This window comes from Neophocaena asiaeorientalis, unplaced genomic scaffold (genome assembly GCF_003031525.2).
Source record: "Neophocaena asiaeorientalis asiaeorientalis breed wild unplaced genomic scaffold, Neophocaena_asiaeorientalis_V1.1 scaffold99, whole genome shotgun sequence".
NCBI lineage: Eukaryota > Metazoa > Chordata > Mammalia > Artiodactyla > Phocoenidae > Neophocaena > Neophocaena asiaeorientalis.
In genome coordinates, this window is record NW_020173022.1 from 851,938 (window position 1) to 875,540 (window position 23,603).

At 40.5% G+C, this 23,603-nt stretch overlaps 1 protein-coding gene across 3 annotated transcripts in view; it reads left to right on the forward strand.

The window, feature by feature from the left end:
* The window catches only part of DCAF6 (DDB1 and CUL4 associated factor 6), a 166,149-nt gene that overhangs the window by 9,222 nt on the left and 133,324 nt on the right, over positions 1 to 23,603 (forward strand). For all 3 annotated transcript variants that reach the window (XM_024742398.1, XM_024742399.1, XM_024742400.1), the window contains exon 2: positions 14,915 to 14,976. In XM_024742398.1, the coding sequence (XP_024598166.1) occupies positions 14,915 to 14,976 (62 nt within the window). The remainder of the gene's footprint in view (positions 1 to 14,914; positions 14,977 to 23,603) is intronic.

Below are 23,603 nucleotides of genomic sequence, written 5' to 3' on the forward strand. Positions count from 1 at the left end.
GGCTCAGCGGCCATGGCTCACGGGCCCAGCTGCTCCGCGGCATGTGGGATCCTCCCGGACGGGGGCACAAACCCGCATCCCCTGCATCTGCAGGTGGACTCTCAACCACTGTGCCACCAGGGAAGCCCTGACACTGATTTTATTTTAGTAATTCTAATAAGTGTGTAGTGGTAACTCGTGGTTTAAATTTATAATTTCCCTAATGGTTAATTTTGAGCATCTTTTTATGTGCTTTTTTAAAAAAACTATCTTTATATTTTCTTATTCTTTTTTTTAATTGAAGTGTCGTATTTAATTGAAGTATTTTAAATTGAAGTATCAATTTTTTTTTTTTTTTTTTTTTTTTTTTGCGGTACACGGGCCTCTCACTGTTGTGGCCTCTCCCATTGCGGAGCACAGGCTCCGGACGCACAGGCTCAGCGGCCATAGCTCCCGGGCCCAGCCGCTCCGCGGCATGTGGGATCTTCCCAGACCGGGGCACGAACCCGTGTCCCCTGCTTCGGCAGGCGGACTCTCAACCACTGCGCCACCAGGGAAGCCCCTGTTCTGTTACTTTTGTTCATTTGTTTTGTTTGTTCTCTGTATCTATGAGTCTGTTTCTGTTCTGTTACGTTTGCTCATTTGTTTTGTTTTTAAGATTTCACATGTAAGTGAAATCATATGATATTTGTATTTCTCTCTCTGACTTACTTCACTTAACATAATATCCTCCGGGTCCATCCACGTTGTTGTAAATGGCAAGATTTCATCCTTTTCATGGCTGAGTAGTATTCCATTACATATACGTGCACCACATCTTTTTTATCCATTCATCTTTTGATGGACAGTTAGGTTGCTTCCACATCTTGGCTACTGTAAATAATGCTACAATGAACATAGGGGTGCATATATTGTTTCGAATTAATGCTTTTGTTTTCTTCTGGAAATTACCTAGAAGCAGAATCGCTGGATAGTACAGTAGTTCTCTTTTTAGTTTTTTGAGGAACCTCCATACTGTTTTCCATAGTGACTGTACCAATTTGCATTCCCACCAGCAGTGCATGAGGGTTTCCGTTCCTTCACATCCTCTCCCACACTTGTTATTTGTTGTTTTTTTGATAATAGCCTTTCTGACAGGTGTGAGGTGATATCTCATTGTGGTTTTGATTTGCATTTCCATGATGTTTAGGGATGTTGAGCATTTTTTCATGTGCGCATTGGCCATCTGTATGTCTTCCTTGCAAAAATGTCTGTTCAGGTCTTCTGCCCATTTTATAATTGGGTTTTAAATTAATTAATTAGTTAATTGGCTGCATCGGGTCTTCGTTGCTCTGTGTGGGCTTTCTCTAGTTGCGGCTAGTGGGGGCTACTCTTCATTGCGGTGCATGGGCTTCTCATTGCAGTGGCTTCTCATTGCAGATCATGGGCTCCAGGTGCATGGGCTTCAGTAGTTGTGGCACGCAGGTTCAGTAGTTGTGGCTCGCGGACTCTAGAGCACAGGCTCAGTAGTTATGGCGCATGGACCTAGCTGCTCAGCAGCATGTGGGATCTTCCCGGACCAGGGATTGAACCCATGTCCCCCGCACTGGCAGGTGGATTCTTAACCACTGCGCCACAGGGGAAGTCCCTCGGGTTTTGTTTTGATATTGCATCATATGAGTTCTTGGTGTATTTTGGATATTAACCCCTTATGCAATATAGTTTGCAAAAATCTGCTAACATTCAATTGGTGGTCTGTTAGTCTTGTAGATAGTTTCCTTTACTGTGCAGAAAGCTTTTTAGTTTGATGTACTCCCATTTGTTTATTTTTGCTTTTGTTTCCCTTGCTGAGGAGACATATAAAAAAATATTACTTAGACTGAGGTCAAAGAGTATACTGCCTATATTTTCTTCTAGAAGTTTTATGGTTTCAGGTCTCACATTTAAGTCTTTAATTCATTTTGAATTTTTGTATATGATGTGAGAAAGTTTGTTCAGTTTGATACTTTTGCATGTAGCTTTCCAGTTTTCCCAACACCATTTATTGAAGTGGCTATCTTTCCCTTCATTCTGTATTCTTGCCTCCTTTGTCGTAGATTGATTGACAATGTACGTGTGGGTTCATTTCTATGTTTTCTATTTTGTTCCGCTGATCTGTGTGTCTGTTTTTGTGCCAGTACCATACTATTTATTTGCTTTAGCTTGTAGTATAGTTTGAAATCAAGGAGTGTGATACCTCCAGCTTTGTTCTTACTAAAGATTGTTTTGGTTATTTGGGGTATTTTGTGTTTCCATAGAAATTGTAGAATTATCTATTCTAGTTCTATGAAAAATGCCATTGGTATTTTGATAGGAATTGCATTGAATCTATAGCTTGCCTTGGATAGTGTAAACATTTTAACAATATTAATTCTTCCAATCCACAAACTCAGTATATCTTTCCAATTGTGTCATCATCAATTTCTTTTATCAGTGTTTTATAGTTTTCTGAGTCTTTTACCTCCTTGGTTAGATTTATTCCTAAGTGTTTTATTCATTTTGGTGCAATTGTAAATGGGATTTTTTGCTTAATTTCTTCTTTTGGTGGTTTATTGTTACTGCATAGAAACGAGATTTCTGTGTATTGATTTTGTATCTGTAACTGTATTGAATTCATTCATTCTAATAGTGTTTTGATGTATCTTTAGGAATTTCCATATGTAGTATCAGGTCATCTGCAAACAGTGACAGTTTTACTTCTTCCTTTCCAATTTGGATTCCTTTTATTTCTTTTTCTTGTCTGATTGCTGTGTCTGGGACGTCCAGTACTATGTTGAGTAAAAGTACCAAGAGTGGGCATCCTTGTCTCATTCCTGATTTTAGGGAAAATGCGTTCAGCTTTTCACTGTTGAGTGTGATGTTAGCTGTGGACTTGTCAGTAAAGTGGGCCTTTATTATGTGGAGGTGTGTTCTCTTTATACCTACTTTGTTGAGGATTTTTATCATAAATGAATATTGAATTTTGTCAAAAGCTTTTTGTGCATCTATGGAGATGATCACATGATCATATGATTTTTATTCTTCAATTTGTTAATATGGTGTATCACACTGATTGATTTGCAGATATTGAGTCATCCTTGCATTCTTAGGATAAATCCCATTTGAATATGGTGTATGATCCATATAATGTATTGTTGAATTAATGATTTGCTAGTATTTTGTTGAGGATTTTTGCATGTGTGTTCATCAGTGTTATTCACCTGTAATTTCCTTTTTTTTGTGATTTTTTTTTTTTTTGGTATCAGGGTGCTGCTGGCTTTATAGAATGAATTCAGAAGTCCTTCCTCTTTAGTTTTTTTGAATAGTTTGAGGGTAGGTATTAGCTCTTCTTTAAATGGTAGAATTTACCTGTGAGGCTGTCTGGTCCTGGACTTTTGCTTATTCTTAGTTTTTTGGTTATTGACTCAATTTCATTACTGGTAATTGGTCTGTTCAAGTTTTCTGTTTTTTCCTGATTCAGTCTTGGGAGATTGTACATTTCTAGGAGTTTGTCGGTTTCTTTTAGGTTGTCCGTTTTATTGGTGCATAGTTTTTCATAGTAATTTCTTATGATCCTTTGTATTTCTCCTTTTTCATTTCTGATTTTATTGATTTGTTGATTTGGGCCCTCTCTTTGTTTCTTGATGTGTGTAGCTAAAGGTTTATCAATTTGGTCTATCTTTTCAAAGAACCAGCTCTTAGTTTCATTGGTCTTTTCTATTGATCTTTTAGTTTTATTTCACTTATTTTGCTGTTTATTATTTCTTCCCTTCTGCTAACTGTGGGTTTTGTTTGTTATTTTTCTAGTAGCTTTAGGTGTAAAGTTAGGTTGTTTGAGATTTTTCTTGTTTCCTGAGCTAGGCTTGTATTGCTGTAAACTTCTCTCTTAGAACTGCTTGTGCTAAGTCCCATAGATTTTGGATCAGTGTGTTTCCATTTTCATTTGTTTCCAGGTATTTTTGGATTTTCTCTTTGATTTCATTAGTGATCCATTGGTTGTTTAGTAGCATGTTGTTTAGCCTCCATGTGTTTTTTGTGTCTGCAGTTTCTCTTTATAGTTGATTTCTAGGCTCATAGTGTTATGGTCAGAAAAGATGTTTGGTATGATTTCAGTCTTAAGAAGATTTATTGAGACTTGCTTTGTGGCCCAGCTTGTGCTCTATCCTTGAGATGTTCCATGTGTACTTGAGAAGGATGTGTATTCTGTTGCTTTTTAATGGAACGTTCTTTCTGTATCTATTAAGTTCGTCTGATTTGATTTTTTTTTTAATTAACTGAGGTAAGATACACAGAACATTTAACCATTTTGTAAAATGTTTATTTATTTATTTATTTATTTGGCTGCATCGGGTCTTAGTTGTGGAATGCGGGATCTTTTGTTGTGGCATGTGGGCTCTAGAGCGTGTGAGCTCTAGAGTGCGTGGGCTCAGTAGTTGTGGTACATGGGGATCTCTAGTTGTGGCACATGGGCCCCATAGCATGTGGGCTCAGTAGCTGTGGCACGTGAGCTCTCTAGTTGTGGTGTACGGGTCTAGAGAGTGCAGGCTTAGTTGCCTCTTGGCATGTGGGATATTAGTTCCCCAACCAGGGATTGAACCTGCGTCCCCTGTATTGGGAGGCGGATTCTTAACCACTGGACCACTAGGGAAGTCCCTGATATGTTGTTTAAAGTTAGTGTTTCCTTATTGATTTTCTGTCTGGATGATCTATCCATTGATGTAAGTGGAGTGTTAAAGTCCCCTAGTAGTATTATGTTACTGTCAATTTCTTTATGTTTGTTAATATTTGGTTTATGTATTTATGTGCTCCTATGTTAGGTGCAGATATATTTATAATTGTTATATCTTCTTGTTTTTGGCCGTGCCATGCGGCTTGTGGGATAAGTACACTTCCCTCAGGTCACCGGAGTTGTATGACCTAGGGGTGCCCCCTGTGTGGGCTATGTGGGCCCTTTTGTTGTGGTGGGGCTGATTGCTGTGGCACTCTGGTACATGGGCCTGGCTCCCAGCCCCCTTGGCTGTGGGGCCCTGCATAGTGCAGAGGCTTCCAGCTGCTTGTGGCTGGGGCCAGGTCCTGGTATGGCTGGCTGTGCAGTGCAGGAGTCCTGGGCTGATGCTGGCCAGCTGGCAGGTAAGGCCAGGTCCCAACGCAGCTGGTTGTTGGTGCTCGGAGGGGTCCTGCCATCTTTATATTTTCAGTGGGGGGTATTTTCATGTCTCTCACTGTTGTTTTTTCACTGTTGTTTTTTGAGACTTATTTATATAGTTTAGGTATTAGTCATTCGTCAGATACGCAGTTTGCAAATACTTTCTCCCAGTGTGTAGTCTGTCTTTTTCTTCTTTTCATAGAGTCTTTTGCAGAGTAAAGGTTTTTAACTTTGGAGAGGTTCAGTTTATCAGTTTTTTTCTTTTATGGATTATGCTTTTGGTCTGATGTCTAAACACTCTTAACTTAACCCTAGGTCCTGGAGATTACCTCCTATGCTTTTTCCCTGAAGTTTTATAGTCTTATATTTTTACGTTTAAGTCCAGAGTCCATTTTATGTTAATTTTTGTATGAGGTATGTGATTTACCATGAAGTTCATTTTTGTGCTTATGAATGTCCACTTGCCCTAGCACCATTTGTTTAAAAGTCAGTATTTTCTCCATGGAATTGCTTTTGCACCTTTATTAAAAATCAGTTGGGCACATTTATGTGTATCTAATCGGTGTTCTCTATTCTCTTGCATTGATCTGTGTATCTGTCCCTTTGTAAATACCATACTGTTTTGCTTACTGTAGCTATATAGTAAGTTTTTACAGCAAGTTGAGTGACGTTTTCTCCCCTCAATAAATCTTTTTCAAAATTGTTTTAGCTCTTCTATGTCTTTTGCCTTTTTATATGAGTTTTAGAGTAAGGTTGTCCTTATCTCCAAAATACCTTGGTGGGATTTTGATAGGAATTGCATTGGACTCACATTATCAGTTTGGGAAGGACTGACATCTTTACTGTGTTGAGTCTTCTGATCTATAAACACAGTACATCACTCCAGTTATTTAGCTCTTTGGTTTCTTTCATCAGCATTTTATAATTATCAAGATACACATCTTCAGCATATTTTGTTATATTTATGTCCAAATGTTTAATTTTCTTCTGAGCAATTATTAATGTATTTTTTTAAAAATAAATCTATTTATTTATTTATTTATTTATGGCTGAGTTGGGTCTTTGTTGCTGCGCGCGGGCTTTCTCCAGTTGCGGCGAGTGGGGGGTACTCTTCGTTGTGGTGCGCGGGCTTCTCATCGTGGTGGCTTCTCTTGTTGCAGAGCATGGTCTCTAGGCGTGTTGGCTTCAGTAATGTGGCTCGCAGGCTCTATAGCGCAGGCTGAGCAGTTGTGGCGCATGGGCTTATTTGCTCCACGGCATATGGGATCTTCCCGGACCAGGGCTCAAACCCATGTTCCCTGTATTGGCAGGCGGATTCTTAACCACTGTGCCACCAGGGAAGCCCAAATGTATTGTGTTTAAGTTAAATTTCTACCCATTCATTGTTAGTATGTAACAGTGTGATTTTTTTTTTGGTGTTGATCTTATATGCTGTGATCTTGCAAAACTTACTTATTAATTCTCAGAGGTTTCTGGGTATATTCCAGGAGATTTTCTATGTGGAAAATCATGTCATCTTTCAATAGGGACTGTTTTATTTCTTCCTTTCCAAGCTATGTGTCTTTTTTTTTTCCTTAACATTATTCCAATGTCTAAAACTTCCAGGACTGTGTTTAATAATAGTGGTGAGAGTGGACTTCCTTGTATTGTCCTGATTTTAAGTGGGAAGCATTCAGTCTTTCACCATGAAATATGATATATTTTAGGTCTTTTTACCAGATTGAGGAAGTTTCCCTCTGTTGCTAGTTTGCTGAAAATGTTAATCATGAATGAGTTCAATCAAAGAAGCAGAATTACTAGGAGATATACAAACATACACACAAAGATGTGTTACTGGTATTTGACTTTGTGTAGTTGTGGGAACTCATTAAACTGTCTCTGTAAAGTTGTTTTCTTCATGTCTTTTGCTGGGACTTGACATCCTTAGGACAGACAGTTGGGAAAGGATGATGGTAAAATGGAGATAGGAAGGACAGGCCTGAACCCATGAAAACATAAGATCTATGCCAGTTCTCACTGTCTTCAGTCTTACAGATGTAGGTGTTTTTTTAGGAGAAACTGGTACCCTTTGTCATGGACCTAAACACAAATTGGCCTAGTATTCCAAGAACCTAAAAGAGGATCTATGGGTAGGCAGGACGGTTATAGGCCTAGTTGATCCCCATTCTAACGAGGTGAGCCAGACAAGTAACAATGTATATAAACAATATAAGCATCAATAAAAATCAGTATTGCTGTTACTTTACTTCCACCCACCAATCTTGTGCAAATATGATTGGTAATTCAAATAACATGAATCATACAGGGAAAAAATTCTGGGAAACATGGTTCGTTGTGAGTTGACACATTTCAAAGCCACCACACTTAAATGCTGCTTGTTCACTGTAAGGCTCTTGGTAGGGATGGGAGGGGGATTTCTGTCCCTCCCTTAAGGATAGGCAGTTTATACTTCGTTCCTTTCCTGGAGGCAGTTGTCTTTGCCTGAAATGGACGTGAGGGTTTCCTGCCTCTCTTAAAGCTAGTGGACCTTTGCTGAGGCTCTTTTTAGCTAGGGCTTCCCCAGTGGCTTAAGACTTTTGCTTCCCATGAGAGAAGGGCCTGGAAAGTGACTGGAGTTTCCTTTTTAAGTCTTACCAGACAGGGACTGTCTCAGCCTTCCTGTTGTTTTCAGTGTTTCATATGAGTACTTGGGGGAGGCTCATGAAAAAGAGCTGGTGACTGAATGTAGATTCTCTCTGTGCCTAGGATCCTGGAGATTCTAAACTGTGCCTCTAGCCCACATTTGGCCTTTAAACATTCATTTGAGTATTTACTATTTTCTTCTTACACATTTTGATTGCAGTCACCTCTTTGTGCTGTTCATTGTCAAAGGTAAAACAGTTCTGTGTTCTTTCTCTCCTCAGAGTTTGTTACACTTTAATTATCAGTTCTCCTGGTTATCTGGCAAGATGTCTTGGAAGCCAAAGAAGATTATGTCAAGGAGACAGCATTTACCTATGACAGCTAATGATGCTATGAGGTTATGAAAAATGTGCCTTGAAAGAGACCTTTGAATTTACTGATACCCCACGATTTCTGAGAACAAAACCAATGAATAGGAGGGGGCAAAACAGACAGTTCAGGAAAAGGAAGACCTGACAATGAGCTAGAGATGGCAGCGTTTGTAGTTGACTAGGAAGTTTGGCCTTAAAGAGAAGTTGCTCAAAGGGGCAATAGAGTCAAGTAAAGTGAAAAGTTTGAGGCCAACTGGCCCGGGGCAGGGGAACACAATCAGATTCACAGGTTGCATCAGACCGAAGCTCTCCGGACCACCCAGTTCCAGAAACTGACCTGGAGACTTTCCGGACCACCCAGTTCCAGGAACTGACCTGGGGACTTCGCACCCGGCCCAGCCTTCCCGCCTTTCGAGGGGCGGGACTAACGGTCCCCCAGGATACCCGAGAAGACCACCAAATAAGGAATACCCTGCGCCCTCCCAGATTCACCACACCCCTTTCCCTTCTTCCCCTATAAAATCTTGCCCAACCCTCGCCGGGGCGCGACTTCTCTGGCCCCTTTCTCTCGGACCAGTGACCCTCGCCCGGACCAGTGACCCTCGCCCGGGAGCGCTCCCTAATAAAGCTCACTTGAAGCTTTCCCCTGTTTCGCGGTGCCGTTTGTTAAGATCCGACCTTACATTTGGTGCCGAAACCCGGGAGGGGTACCAAGCCCCGTGGGTTACCGCGCGGGCCATTCCTCCCGTCCCCCAGGAGACAACCAGGGAACCTCTACTCATCTACCTGATCTGGCAGAAAACGGGGTAAGTCCCCCTCCCTTGTTCCCTCCGACCCCCAGAGTCCCTACCCACCGGACTCCCTGTCCCCGCGGCCGCGTCAGGGACTCCTCCGTCCTCTCTCCGGGCCTCAGGCAACTGTGGAGACGTCCCAATTGCCTGACCGCTCTCCGACCCGTCGGGCCTTGGGTGATTGTGGAGACGTCCCAATCGCCTGACCGCCCTCCGACCTGCCGTGAATTGGAGACGGAGACCAGGGACGCCTCTCTCCCTCTCCATTCACTCAGGGACAGACTGGGGGTCATGGGAACCTCACAATCGAAACCAGATTCTAAGACGCTCCTGGGGTGTCTCCTTGCCAATTTTACAGCTCTCGGTTTCTCCCAAGATCTCCGTTGCCGACGGCTTATTTTCTATTCCACTGTGGCCTGGCCACAATATCCTCTAGACAATCCAAATGGCCTTCTGAAGGGACTTTCGATTTTAACATCCTCCGTCATCTAGATAATTACTGCCGCAGGACGGGCAAATGGTCCGAGGTCCCCTATGTTCAGGCCTTCTGGTATTTACGCTCCTGCCCTTCCCTCTGCGTCGATTGTTCCACTTCCCAGATCCTTCTTGCCAAACAGACATCTCCTACATTCAAGCCCCTAATTTCCTTTGACGATAACCCCTCTCCACTAGCCGACCCACCTGAATCTCTCGCTCTCCCTCCTCCAGAGCTCCTCTCCAACCTCCACCCTACCCTGAAGCAGTCCCTCCTCCTCCCGAACCCGTTCCCCTCCAACCGTTCCCCCGCGGTTTCTCCTCCCACGCCCCTTGCTTCGCCAATTAGTGCACATACACGCTCTCACGACTCCCAAGATCCACATCTCCTCTGCCCTCTGAGGGAGGTAGCAGGAGCGGAAGGATTAGTTAGAGTTCATGTTCCCTTTTCTCTCCAAGATCTCTCTCAAATAGAAAAGCGATTAGGACTTTCTCACCCTCCGTAACGCGCTGATATCTTCTCCCTCCCCTTTCGCTGCCCAACCCAAACCGACCTTTTCACCTTTTTGTGGATGAACGGGCCGGAATAGCCACTGGACTCCTTGCCCAGCCTGTAGGCAAGGAGTAAGCCACCGCCCCGTGGCTTACCTCTCCAAACAGCTAGACCCAACCATTCGGGGGTGGCAACCATGCCTTCGGGCCCTAGCAGCGGCAGCCGAACTGACCAAACAAAAACTGACTCTGGCCCACCCACTAACCGTGTTTTCCTCCCACCGGCTGGCCGACCTCCTAGGCCACAAGTCTCTCTCCCTCCTGGGCCCCTCCCACATCCAGGAGTTCCACCTACTGTTCATTGAAAACGCTGCTGTCTCCCTAGACCTCTTCCCCCTCCTAAACCCGGCCTCGCTCTTGCCTATCTCTGATACTGGGACCTCCCCTTCCCACTCCTGCCCCCAAGTCATAGAGGCCCTCAGCCCGCCGAGAGAGGGACTCTTTGACACCCCTCTTTCAAACCCGTACTGCACCCTCTTCGTAGCATACTTGCTCCCTGTTTTCTTAGGTTCCTTCGCAGGCGCATGGAGGAAGTCTCTCGGGTGGCCACAAACCAAATGCGCCTCGGTCCTTACACCTTGCTTCCTACAGAACCCCGCACTGGTCTCCCCTAAGCCTCGGACCTCTGGTCGCCCGACTCCCCTTTCGACACCCCCATTCAGCATGAAGTAGCCAGAGATCAGAACGCCGCCCCATTACCCCAAAGATGTCGGGATGTAAGGCCAACTGGCCTGAGGCAGGGGAACACAATCAGATTCACAGGCTGAATCAGACCGAAGCTCTCCGGACCACCCAGTTCCAGAAACTGACCTGGAGACTTTCCGGACCACCCAGTTCCAGGAACTGACCTGGGGACTTTGCACCCGGCCCAGCCTTCCCGCCTTTCGAGGGGCGGGACTAACGGTCCCCCAGGATACCCGAGAAGACCACCAAATAAGGAATACCCTGCGCCCTCCCAGATTCACCACACCCCTTTCCCTTCTTCCCCTATAAAATCTTGCCCAACCCTCGCCGGGGCGCGACTTCTCTGGCCCCTTTCTCTCGGACCAGTGAACCTCGCCCGGGAGCGCTCCCTAATAAAGCTCACTTGAAGCTTTCCTCTGTTTCGCGGTGCCGTTTGTTAAGATCCGACCTTACAAAAAGTTTTGTTAAAGTGCTGTTCTGTCTCTGTTTCTCAGTATCAGCAGCCTTATTCTTTTCTCTTAACCAGTTGAAGTTACCCCAACTCCTTAATGAAGTCATTTTTTTTTAAGGAATTTTGCCTTTTTAAAAAAAATATTAATTAATTTATTTATGGCTGTGTTGGCTCTTCGTTTCTGTGCGAGGGCTTTCTCCAGTTGCGGCAAGTGGGGGCCACTCCTCATCGCGGTGCGCGGGCCTCTCACTATCGCGGCCTCTCTTGTTGCGGAGCACAGGCTCCAGATGCGCAGGCTCAGTAATTAGGGCTCACGGGGCTAGTTGCTCCGCGGTATGTGGGATCTTCCCAGACCAGGGCTCGAACCCGTGTCCCCTGCATTGGCAGGCAGATTCGCAACCACTGTGCCACCAGAGAAGCCCAATGAAGTCATTCTTTAAAAATCATTTTCTCTCGGGACTTCCCTGGTGGTCCAGTGGTTAGACTCTGCACTCTGGGTGCAGGGGGCACGGATTTGAGCCCTGGTCGGGGAACTAAGATTCCCACATGCTACACGATGCGGCCTAAAAACAAAAACAAACAAAAAAATCATTTTCTCTTTTCAGACAATATTAACTTAGAACAATCCCACGTGTACATAGGGAGAGAACGAATATTAAGTGTCTATAGTAGACCAGTCACATCTATGAGTTTTGCATATGCTACTTAATTTATTCCAGACAATAAGCCTGTAAAGTTGATGGTATTATTCCCATCAAATATAAAATTTTTACAAATGTAGAACTAAGGCCCTGAGATGTTAAGTTTTGCCCAGTGTATGTGTAGTATGTTCCAAGTTAGATTTAAGCCTAACATTTCTTGTCCCAAGCATCTCAGTCTAGTAACAGAGATAGGTACTTGAATAAATAAGTTATGAAGCTGTTTCATAAGTTACAGAGCCATTAAAAATGAGCAATATGTCTATATTTATTGCCAGTGAAAGATGTTCACCTTGTATTATTGAGTGAAAACACGTTGAAGAACAGAATCAGTATTATGAGCCTGTTCATTTATTCACTGATTCAGGAATGTATATTGAGTGCCTCCTTTGTCTTAGGCACTGTTCTAGGCACTTAGGATACTTGAGTGAACAAAAGAGTGTTTTTTTTATGCAGCTTACAATCTATTAATATAGAATAGAATGTAAAAGAGACGGAATTAAATGAGGCAGCTTGGGCTGCAAGAAAGACTTGGAGAGAAAGCCTCAGTGATAGGTAAATTCATCCATAACAAATGGGTAATTGTTGGGAGACAGTTCTCCATGTCTCTTTTGTATTTCTGCACATCTTGTGAGCAGAGGCACTGGCTGCTTTGTTCTGGACTCTCTTTTCAGAGAACAAACTTGGGAGATATAATATCTCCCTGTGGAGCAGAGGGCAGATTTATTTATTGTCCAGAATAATAAAGATAATGTTTTCCTTTGGGACAAAGGTTAGGCAGATTTGCTTGATATAAGATTTGCGTTCCTTCAGTTCAGGGTTCCCCAGGTGTGATTCAAACCTATTGCATGTGCAGTATCCCCCCAGACCCCTCTGCATTGCCCTGTGGGAATTGGGGGACAAGGGGAACCAGTGTGAACCTGAAGCTCATTCTCCTTGAGGAGTAAAATCCTTTGCCTCTGACTCAGAAGTCCTGTGTCTTCTGCTAGCATCCATGAAATGGTGGCAGGTAGCTTGTTAGCTTACAAGTAGGCCAGACTCATCACAGTTCTTGATAATAGGCATGAGTTTATTTTTATTTTAATTTGAGAGGACTCAGTTTTTTTTTTTTAACTTATAGTTCTTATTTTTATCCTAGCTTTCAGCTCCTATTTCTTTCTTGGTGTAGTGCATTTAATTACCAAAAGGGTAGAGGAGGTTTATACTAGGTTGTTCTAGAAGCCCATTTTATGGAATGTGGGGCAATACAATTTTTTAAAAAATAAATTTATTTATTTATTTATTTTGGCTGTGTTGGGTCTTCGTTGCTGCGTGCAGGCTTTTCTCTAGTTGTCGTGAGCGGGGGCCACTCTTCATTGTGGTGCGTGGGCTTCTCATTGTGGTGGCTTCTCTTGTTGCGGAGCATGGGCTCTAGGCACGCGGGTTTCAGTAGTTGTGGCACGCAGACTTCAGTAGTTGTGCCTCGCGGGCTCTAGAGCGCAGGCTCAGTAGTTGTGGCGCACGGGCTTAGTTGCTCCGCGGCATGTGGGATCTTCCCGGACCGGGGCTCAAACCCGTGTCCCCTGCATTGGCAGGCGGATTCTTAACCACTGGGCCACCAGGGAAGCCCAATACAATCATTTTGATCTCCTAAGTCACATATAAAAATATCATTTAGGAGCTGTCTTGTCTCTGTCGTGTCTCAGTGCATGTTTTTATGTACAAGGTCATATGGAAGAATTCTTGCTCAAATTACTCACTTTGTCTTCTATTCTCTCATGTTGCACTACCATTTTCTCTAAGTTGGAAATGGCTAGAGCCATGTTTTCAAGCCCAGATTTTAAAAATTTGGAAAAAAAATTTTAATACTTTTTTCATAGCATTTTAATGAATTTTAATTACTGTCGTGTTGTTAATTTGAATACTTCTTTCCTTAACTCTTAATTTATAACTCAGTAGGATTGCCAAAGGAATTGGCCAAAAGGAAAAGATTTAAAAATTTTTTTTCTGTTTACTAATTAGCATCTTTTAAAAACTGAAAATCAGATTTGAAAAGTTAATTATATAAAGTATAACCTAATTCATGAAAATACTTTGCTGAATTTCTGCAGGTTGTTTTATTCCAATAAGTTTAGGAACTATACCCCACCCGAACACACGCAAAATCTTTAACCCACGTGTTCATCCATTATCTAGCGATCTTACCAGTTACAGGCAAGGACAGAGAAAACAGTCTGGCTTCAAGAAGATCTTGCTCTTTACGTGGAATGCAAGAAAACATAATAGAGTCCCTTGTGACAGTATATAGAGAGCATAGTCAGGTTTAATTTTGAAATCTCATCAGCCTGATTACTTAGCTAATTACTGTTCTTTGTCATATATATATTCGGCTTCCTTTCATTACAGCTTCTGAATAAGCATGAAGCTTTTTGGTCCATTTTTGGTAAAAATGATTCGTTTCTTAAAGAAACATAATTTCTCTTTCAAAGGAGGAATTTATTATATTTTTGAAGTATTATAACTTTTCTGCTATTGATGGATATTTAGGCTGATTTAATTTTTGTGCTCTCACATTTCATCACTGTGAAATGAACTTTTAAGTATTTTAGCATTTCTGAAAGTGAGATGTTTAAAAATAGGTGGCATATTCTAAAACAGTTTGCCATCCTTTGCAAAATTGAAAACCTATTCCCCACCTCCAGTCTTCTCTTATCCCCTTTCTCTGCTTTATTTTTCCATATAGAGTTTTTACCAAGTCACATATTGTTTATTTTCTTTTATTAAGCTAACTAGAGTCAGGGATCTTTTTCTCTTTTATTTTACCATTGTATCTCTAGCTCCTAGCTCCTGGAATGGAGTAAGTACGCAATATATTTGTTGAATGAATGGATGAATGAAGGGAACATTTAAGTGTTTATTGTGGTTCCAGATACTGTGCTAAGCCCTTTCTCTCCTTGAATCACTTAATAAACACATGAGGTAGGTAGGTACTCTAATGAGGAAACTAGGGCTGAGGAGGAGTTAATTTGCCCAGTGTCACTCAGCCTGTAAATGGAGGAATTAAAATTAGAGCTTGACTCTACCTCATGACAGTTCCTAGGCTCTTAACAGTGTTACACTTGTCTAAGCAATAAATTGTATGATTTATTTAGTTCTTTCTTTTTAAACAGGAAGAAGAGAATTTATCCAAAGATTAAAACTTGAAGCAACCCTGAATGTGCATGATGGCTGTGTAAGTAATAGTTAATTCTCAACTATGAAGGACTTTAATACTAAGTGTTCAGATGTTTGAGGAACTGCCTCAGTCCTCCCAAAAGAGATTGGACTAAGTATAAGAAAATGGGAGAATTAAGTTTTACATTAAAACGTAAAAGTATACTTTGAATTTAGGAAAGCATATGGGAGATTTTTTAAAGAATGATGAGTTTTCTAACATTATCAAAAGGTTTTCATCTCTTTCACTCTATTGGTACTGATTTTGTGACAGTCACTAGTGATCTTAATGTCTCCAAATCTAGTGGTCATTTCTCAGAAACTTTAGACATTGGTTGAATACATTTTCTTTTTTGAAATACTTATTCTCTTGGATTCTGCTAACACCACACTCTCTTGGTTTTCTTTCTATCTCATTGACTTCTTGCATCTTCTCTGTCTTCTTCCCTGACTCCTCCACCTCTTCACCTTCAAATGTTGGATGTACCAACATTCTATCTTGGTTCCTCCCACCCTGTTTTCTCTTCACTTTTCTAAGTGATTTTGTTTAGTCCCATGGCTGAAAAACATGACTTCCAACTTTCCACTTCTTCCCAGAACTCCAGATTTATATAAATAACTCTCTAGTTAACATTTCCAGTTGCATGTCTAATAGCACCCCAAATTTAACAAGGTCAAAACAAAACTCTTGTAAGCTTTTGTTAGGAAAACTTCAGACACTGGACTTCCCTGGTGGCACAGTGATTAAGAATCTGCCTGCCAATGCAAGGGACATGGGTTCAAGCCGTGGTCTGGGAAGATCCCACATGCCGCGGAGCAACTAACCCTGTGTGTAACAACTACTGAGCCTGTGCTCTAGACCCCGTGAGACACAACTACTGAGCTCCTGTGCCACAACTACTGAAGCCCATGTGCCTAGAGCCTGTGCTCTGCAACAAGAGAAGCCACCACAATGAGAAGCCCACGTGCAGAAACGAAGAGCAAACGCAGCCAAAAATAAATGAGTGAATGAATAAATAAAAAAATTAATTAATTAATTAAAAAAACCCCTTTAATCATGCTTTTCATATACTCAGGACCTGGATTTAGCAGTTAATCAAGATTTTGGCACATTTTCTTTTTCCATTCCATTTTTTTCTCTTTGCTGAAATATTTTAAAGCAAATCTCAGATGTGAAATCATTTCACCTCTGTATATAAGCTAAAAGTAATGGACATTTTTTTATGTAATCAAAATGGCATTATATAATTTAACAAGATAGTATATTTTTTTGTATCATCTAATACACAGTCCATAATCAAATTTCCCCCATTGTTTAAAAATCTCCTTTTTTTTTTTAAACATTCTTATTGGAGTATAATTGTTTTACAATGTTGTGTTAGTTTCTGCTGTACAAAACAGTGAATCAGCTATATGTATACATATATCCCCATATCCCCTCCCTCTTGAGCCTCCCTCCCACCCTCCCTATTGCACCCCTCTAGGTCATCGCAAAGCATCGCGCTGATTTCCCTGTGCTATGCAGCAGCTTCCCACTAGCCATCCATTTCACATTTGGTAGTGTATATATGTCAATGCTACTCTCTCACTTCGTACCAGCTTCCCCTTCCCACTCTGTCCTCAAGTCTGTTCTCTACGTTTGTGTCTTTATTCCTGTCCTCCCACTAGGTTTTAGATTGCTTATATGTGTGTTAGCATATGGTATTTGTTTTTCTCTTTCTGACTTACTTCACTCTGTATGACAGGCTCTAGGTCCGTCTACCTCATTACAAATGACTCAATTTTGTTCCTTTTTATGGCTGGGTAATATTCCATTGTATATAGGTGCCACATCTTCTTTATCCATTCATCTGTCAATGGACATTTAGGTTGCTTCCATGTCTTGGCTATTGTAAATAGTGCTGCAGTGAACTTTGTGTTACATGCATCTTTTTGAATTATGGTTTTCTCAGGGTATATGCCCAGTAGTGGGATTGCTGGGTCATTAGGTAGTTCTATTTTCAGTGTTTTAAAGAACCTCCATACTGTTCGCCATAGTGGCTGTATCAATTTACATTCCCACCAACAGTGCAGGAGCGTTCTCTTTTCTCCACACCCTCTCCAGCATTTATTGTTTCTAGATTTCTTGGTGATGGCCATTCTGACCGGTGTGAGGTGATACCTCATTGTGGTTTTGATTTGCATTTCTCTAATGATTAGTGATGTTGAACATCTTTTCATGTGTTTGTTGGCAATCTGTATGTCTACTTTGGAGAAATGTCTATTTAGGTCTTCTGCCCATTCATGGATCAGGTTGTTTGGTCTTTTGATACTGAGATGCATAAGCTGCTTGTATGTTTTGGAGATTAATCCTTTGTCCGTTTCTTCGTTTGCAAATATTTTCTCCCATTTGGAGGTTTGTCTTTTTCTCTTGTTTATGGTTTCCTTTGCTGTGCAAAAGCTTTTCAGGTTCATTAGGTCCCATTTGTTTATTTTTGATTTTATTTCCATTAATCTAGGAGGTGGGTCAAAAAGGATCTTGCTGTGATTTATGTCATAGAGTGTTCTGCCTATGTTTTCCTCTAAGAGTTTGATAGTGTCTGGACTTACGTTTAGGTCTTTAATCCATTTTGAGTTTATTTTTGTGTATGGTGTTAGGAAGTGTTCTAATTTCATTCTTTTCCCTGTAGCTGTCCGGTTTTCCCAGCACCACTTATTGAAGAAGCTGTCTTTTCTCCATTGTATATTCTTGCCTCCTTTGTCAAAGGTAAGGTGACCATATGTGTGTGGGTTTATCACTGGGCTTTCTATCCTATTCCATTGATTGATACACTGTTTTTGTGCCAGTACCATACTGTCTTGATTACTGTAGCTTTGTAGTATAGCCTGAAGTCAGGGAGCCTGATTCCTCCAGCTCTGTTTTCTTTCTCAAGATTGCTTTGGCTATTTGGGGTCTTTTGTGTTTCCATGCAAATTGTAAAATTTTTTGGTCTAGTTCAGTGAAGAATGCCATTGGCAGTTTGATAGCGATTGCACTGAATCTGTAGATTGCTTTGAGTAATATAGTCATTTTCACAATATTGATTCTTCTAATCCAAGAACATGGTATATCTTTCCATCTGTTTGTATGGTCTTTAATGTGTTTCATCAGTGTCTTATAGATTTCAGCGTGCAGGTCTTTCGCCTCCTTAGGTAGATTATTCCTAGATATTTTATTCTTTTTGTTGCAGTGATAAATGGGATTGTTTCCATAATTTCTGTTTCTGATTTTTCATTTTTAGTATGTAGGAATGCAACAGATTTCTGTGCATTAATTTTGTATCCTGCTACTTTACCAAATTCATTGATCAGCTCTAGTAGTTTTCTGGTGTCATCTTTAGGATTTTCTATGTATAGATCATGTCATCTGCAAACAGTGACACTTTTTCTTCTTTTCCAGTTTAGATTCCTTATATTTCTTTTTCCTCTCTGACTGCCATGGATAATACTTCCAAAACTATGTTGAATAATAGTGGTGAAAGTGGGCAACCTTGTCTTGTTCCTGATCTTAGAGGAAATGCTTTCAGTTTTTCACCATTGAGAATGATGTTGGCTGTGAATTTGTCATATATGGCTTTTATTATGTTGAGGTAGGTTCTCTCTATGCCCACTTTCTGGAGAGTTTTTATCATAAATGGGTGTTGAATTTTGTCAAAAGCTTTTTCTGCATCTATTGAGGTGATCACATGGTTTTTATCCTTCAGTTTGTTAATATGGTGTGCCACATTGATTGTTTTGCATATAGTGAAGAATCCTTGCATTCCTGGAATGAACCCCACTTGATCATGATGTATGATCCTTTTAATGTGCTGTTGGATTCTGTTTGCTAGTATTTTGTTGAGGATTTTTGCATCTATGTTCGTCAGTGATATTGGCCTGTAATTTTCTTTTTCTGTGATATATTTGTCTGGTTTTGGTATCAGGGTGATGGTGGCCTCATAGAATGAGTTTGGGAGTGTTCCTCACTCTGCTGTATTTTGGAAGAGTTTTAGAAAGGTAGTTGTTCACTCTTCTCTAAATCTTTGTTAGAATTTGCCTGTGAAGCCATGTGGTCCTGGGCTTTTTGTTTGTTGGAAGATTTTTAATCACAGTTTCAATTTCAGTGCTTGTGAATGGTCTGTTCGTACTTTCTAGTCCTTCCTGGTTCAGTCTTGGAAGATTGTACTTTTCTAAGAATTTGTCCATTTCTTCCAGATTGTCCATTTTATTATCTCTGATTGCTTTACATTTAAGGTTAGGTTGTTTATTTGAGATTTTTCTTGTTTTTTGAGGTAGGATTGTATTCCTATAAACTTCCATCTTAGAACTGCTTTTGCTGCATCCCATAGGTTTTAGGTCATTGTGTTTTCGTTGTCATTTGTTTCTAGGTATTTATTTGATTTCTTCTTTGATTTCTTCTGTCATCTCTTAGTTGTTTAGAAGCATATTGTTTAGCCTCCATATATTTTTATTTTTTACCGTTTTCTTCCTGTAATTGATAGCTAGTCTCATAGTGTTGTGGTCCAAAAAGGTACTTGATTGGCAGGCAGATTCTTAACTACTGCACCACCAGGGAAGTCCCCGGAATCTGTATTCTAGTCAACACTTTAGGTGATTTTAATCTAGGTGATCTGTAGATCATACTTTGGAAAACAGTGCTATAGCTACAAATTGAAAACATGAGACTAGAACGAGCACATGGAAAGAAATTGCAAACTGGAGGGTCTAGGCCTTAACTCTAAGGATTCAAACATTTAAAACTTAAGCAAAGAGGGGAAAAGTGTCTGTATTCCGATCCTCCAAAATGTTATCTTTTTCCTGTTCACAGTTGTGGTATTATAATTATGCTGTAAATACACTTTTGATATCAATATATGTTATTTATTTTAAACCTTAGCACCACTCTTGAGGTTCCCCTGATGCTCATGGTTAAAAATGGATCATAACAAAAAGAAATGGACATGTACTGCACTCCCTTATTCTGTTCTTATCCTCCTTAAGCAGCCTCTTTTAATCCGTGTTTTATTTCAGATCTTCTGGTAATTTCTTTCATTTCTGTGTGATAGTATTATGTTGGTCTTTCTTGAAGTGTCAACTTTGGGTGTTGTCCATTGTTTTTCTGCTATGATAGAAGAGGAATTAACTAATTTATACAATTTTCTAAGATGTAGGCTTCTCAAAAATTTCGTTACTGTTCTCAGTCTCTCCAGCTGTCACTTTAATTTTAAACAACACACTTAAGCATCGTTTTGTTTTTCTGTCATTCATAGACAGTATTTCTTGAATCCCTATTCTGTAAAGTATATTAAGGCTTTCACCCTTCTTCCACCTTCCTATCTCTATTTCACACCTTTTTCAGCTATATATGCTTTTGTATTATCAGTGTTGATTTCATTTGCCTCCTATTCTGTAGCCGTTGTTATTTTCTGAAATTTGTCAATGTATTTATTCTAAAAGTCAAAATTCAGTAAACAGTGTTAATGTCTTATACATATGTATATGTCGTAGTTTTCATTAAGCTCGTCACAATAAGGAGAGAATAGGAAGAAAATTATATAATATATCATCTGTTTTATAGGTGAGCACACTCAGCTGCTCAAAACTCTCTAATGGGTTTCTGGCTTACGTATAGTATATCCAAAGGCCTTACTGCTTCAGAGACGCTACGTGATTTGGCACTTGCCTTCTTTTCCATTTCATCCCTTACTGTATTCTCCATTATACATGTTTGTTTTAGTCATACTCATCTTTTTGCTGTTTCTTTAAATGCACCTAGTACACCTCTGTCGTACGTATTTTGTTTTTTGCCTAGAACTTTCTTCCTCACATATCTTTGAAGCTTACCTCGTCATTTCATTTAGCTCTAACTGTTAACCTGTCAGAGACGCTTTTCCTGACCACCCTAATAGCTCCCCACTCCTCATCAGTATCTTTCTCTTTCTTCTGTTTTTTTCACCATAATACTGACATTATAATTATGCATTTATTTATTTGTTCATAGTCTGCATACCTGCCTCCCTCTACTCTAGCACTCTGGACACCAAATATATCTTCATAAATTTATTTTCTTCGTCTAGTGTCGAGGGGAGTGCCTACCACATATTTGGCACTTATGAAGTGTTTATCGAAGACACAAAAGCATGTGTTATATATTGGATTTTATGTGTTTCTTTAAGGAACTAAGGTCAAGTCTTTCTCCTTACTCAAAGGAGAATTTTCTGGTGTTAATTTCAGATGGATTCTTGCATAATGTATAACTGCCTTTGTGGTATTCTGAAGTTTTTACAAGCTGTGGATTCTGTATCTTTCCAGTTTTGAATTTACTTTCAGGTTTTACTGAGTATTTTCTCAAATATTTTTCTAAGGATGAGTGGAACATAAACTTTTCTTACTAGCTTAAAGATATCTTTTCTGCTTGCATACTAAAAAAATTTTTGTCCTTATTTTTATTTTGCATTTTTTAAAATGGGTGATGCCTTCTCATGGTACAAAAATAAACTACATAAAAAAATACACATTGAGGGACTTCCCTGGTGGTCCAGTGGTTAAGAATCCACCTTCTGATGCATGGGATGCAGGTTCGATCCCTGGTCGGGATCCCACATGCCATGGGGCAACTAAGCCCACGTGCCACAACTACTGAGCCCACATGCTCTAGAGCCCGTGTGCTACCACGAGAGAGCCTGCGTGCTGCAACTACTGAGCCCACATGCCACAACTAGAGAGCCTGTGCACCACAACTACTGAGCCTGCATGCTCTAGAGCCTGCACGCCACAACTAGAGAGAAGCCCGTGTGCCACAATGAAAAATCCTGCATACTACAATGAAGATCTCGCATTCCACAACTAAGACCAAACACAGCCAAAATAAATACAATAAATTAACAAAAAAAAAGTATACATTGAGAAGTGTGGCTCTCACTCCTGTTCCTGTCTTCCCCATTTTTTTCTGTTCCCTAAAACACATAACCACTTGTTTTAGTTTCATGGGTATCCTTCTACTCTATTTTTTCCCCATCTTTATTGAGATATAATTTGCATATATAAATGTATAAGTTTAATGTGTAAAATGTAATGATTTGATACACATATATATTGCAAAATGATTACCACAATAAGCTTAGTTAACACATTTATCACTTCACATAATTTCCATTTTGTTGTTGTGGTGGTGGTGGTGAGAACATTTAATATTTACTTTCTTAGCATCTTTCCAGTATACAGCACAGTATTGCTACCTATAAACACCATGCTGTACATTAGATTCCAGAACTTACTCACCTTATAACTGGTAGTTTATACTTTTTGAACATCTCATTTCCTCCACCTTCCAGCCTCTGGCAGCCACCAGTCTACTCTCTGTTTCTATGAGTTGAGCGTGTTTAGATTCCACATATAAGTGATATCATACAGTATTTGTCATTCTTTATCTCACCCTCAGCATTCATCCACATTGTTGCAAACATCAGGATTTCCTTCAATTTTATGGCTGAAAAATATTCCATTGTGTGCATGAGTGTGTGTGTTTATCATATTTATCCATTCATCCATTGACAGACACCTAGGTTCTTTTCGTGTCTTGGTATCGTAAATACACAATGAATATGGGGTGCTGCAGATATCTCTTCAAGATAGTATTTTAATTTCCTTCAAATATATACCCAAAATTGGGATTGCTGGATTATATGGTAGTTCTAGTTTAAATTTTTTGAGGAACCTCCATAGTGTTTCCTATAGTTGCTGTATCAATTTTCCTTCCCACCAGTGGTGCACAAGGATCCCTTTTCTCCACGTCCTTACCAGCACTTCTTATCTCTTATATTTTTGATAATAGCCATTCTAATACGTCTGAGATAGTATCTCATTGTGTTCTTTTGTTGTTGTTGTTGTCCATGCTGTGCAGCTCGTGGGATTGAACCTGGGCCACAGCAGTGAAAGCACCGAGTCCTAACTACTGGACTTCCAGGGTCCTCCCTCATTTGTGGCTTTGATTTGCATTTTTCTGATGATTAGTGATGTTGAACACTGTTTCATGTACTTTTTGGCCATTTGTATGTCTTCTTTGGAAAAATGTTTTTCAGGTCTTTGCCCATTTTTATGGTTACAAACTTTTTTTTGGCGGTACGCGGGCCTCTCTATTGTGGCCTCTCCTGTTGTGGAGCACGGCCTCCGGACGTGCAGGTTCAGAGGCCATGGCTCATGGGCCCAGCCGCTCCGCGACATGTGGGATCTTCCCGGACCGGGGCACGAACCCGTGTCCCCTGCATTGGCAGGCGGACTCTCAACCACTGCGTCACCAAGGAAGCCCCTTCTGCCCATTTTTTAATTGGGTTGTTTGTTTTTTTAATATTGAGCTGCATGAGCTTTTTATGTATTTTGGAGATTAATCCTTTGTCCGTTGATTTGTTTGCAAATATTTTCTCCCATATTGAGGGTTGAGTTTTTGTCTTGTTTACAGTTTTCCTTTGCTGTGCAAAAGCTTTTAAGTTTCATTAGGTCCCATTTATTTTTGTTTTTATTTCCATTACTCTAGGAGGTGGGTCAAAAAAGATCTTGCTGTGATTTATTTCAGAGTGTTCTTCTGATGTTTTTCTGTAAGAGTTTTATAGTGTCTGGTCTTACATTTAGGTCTTTAATCCATTTTGAGTT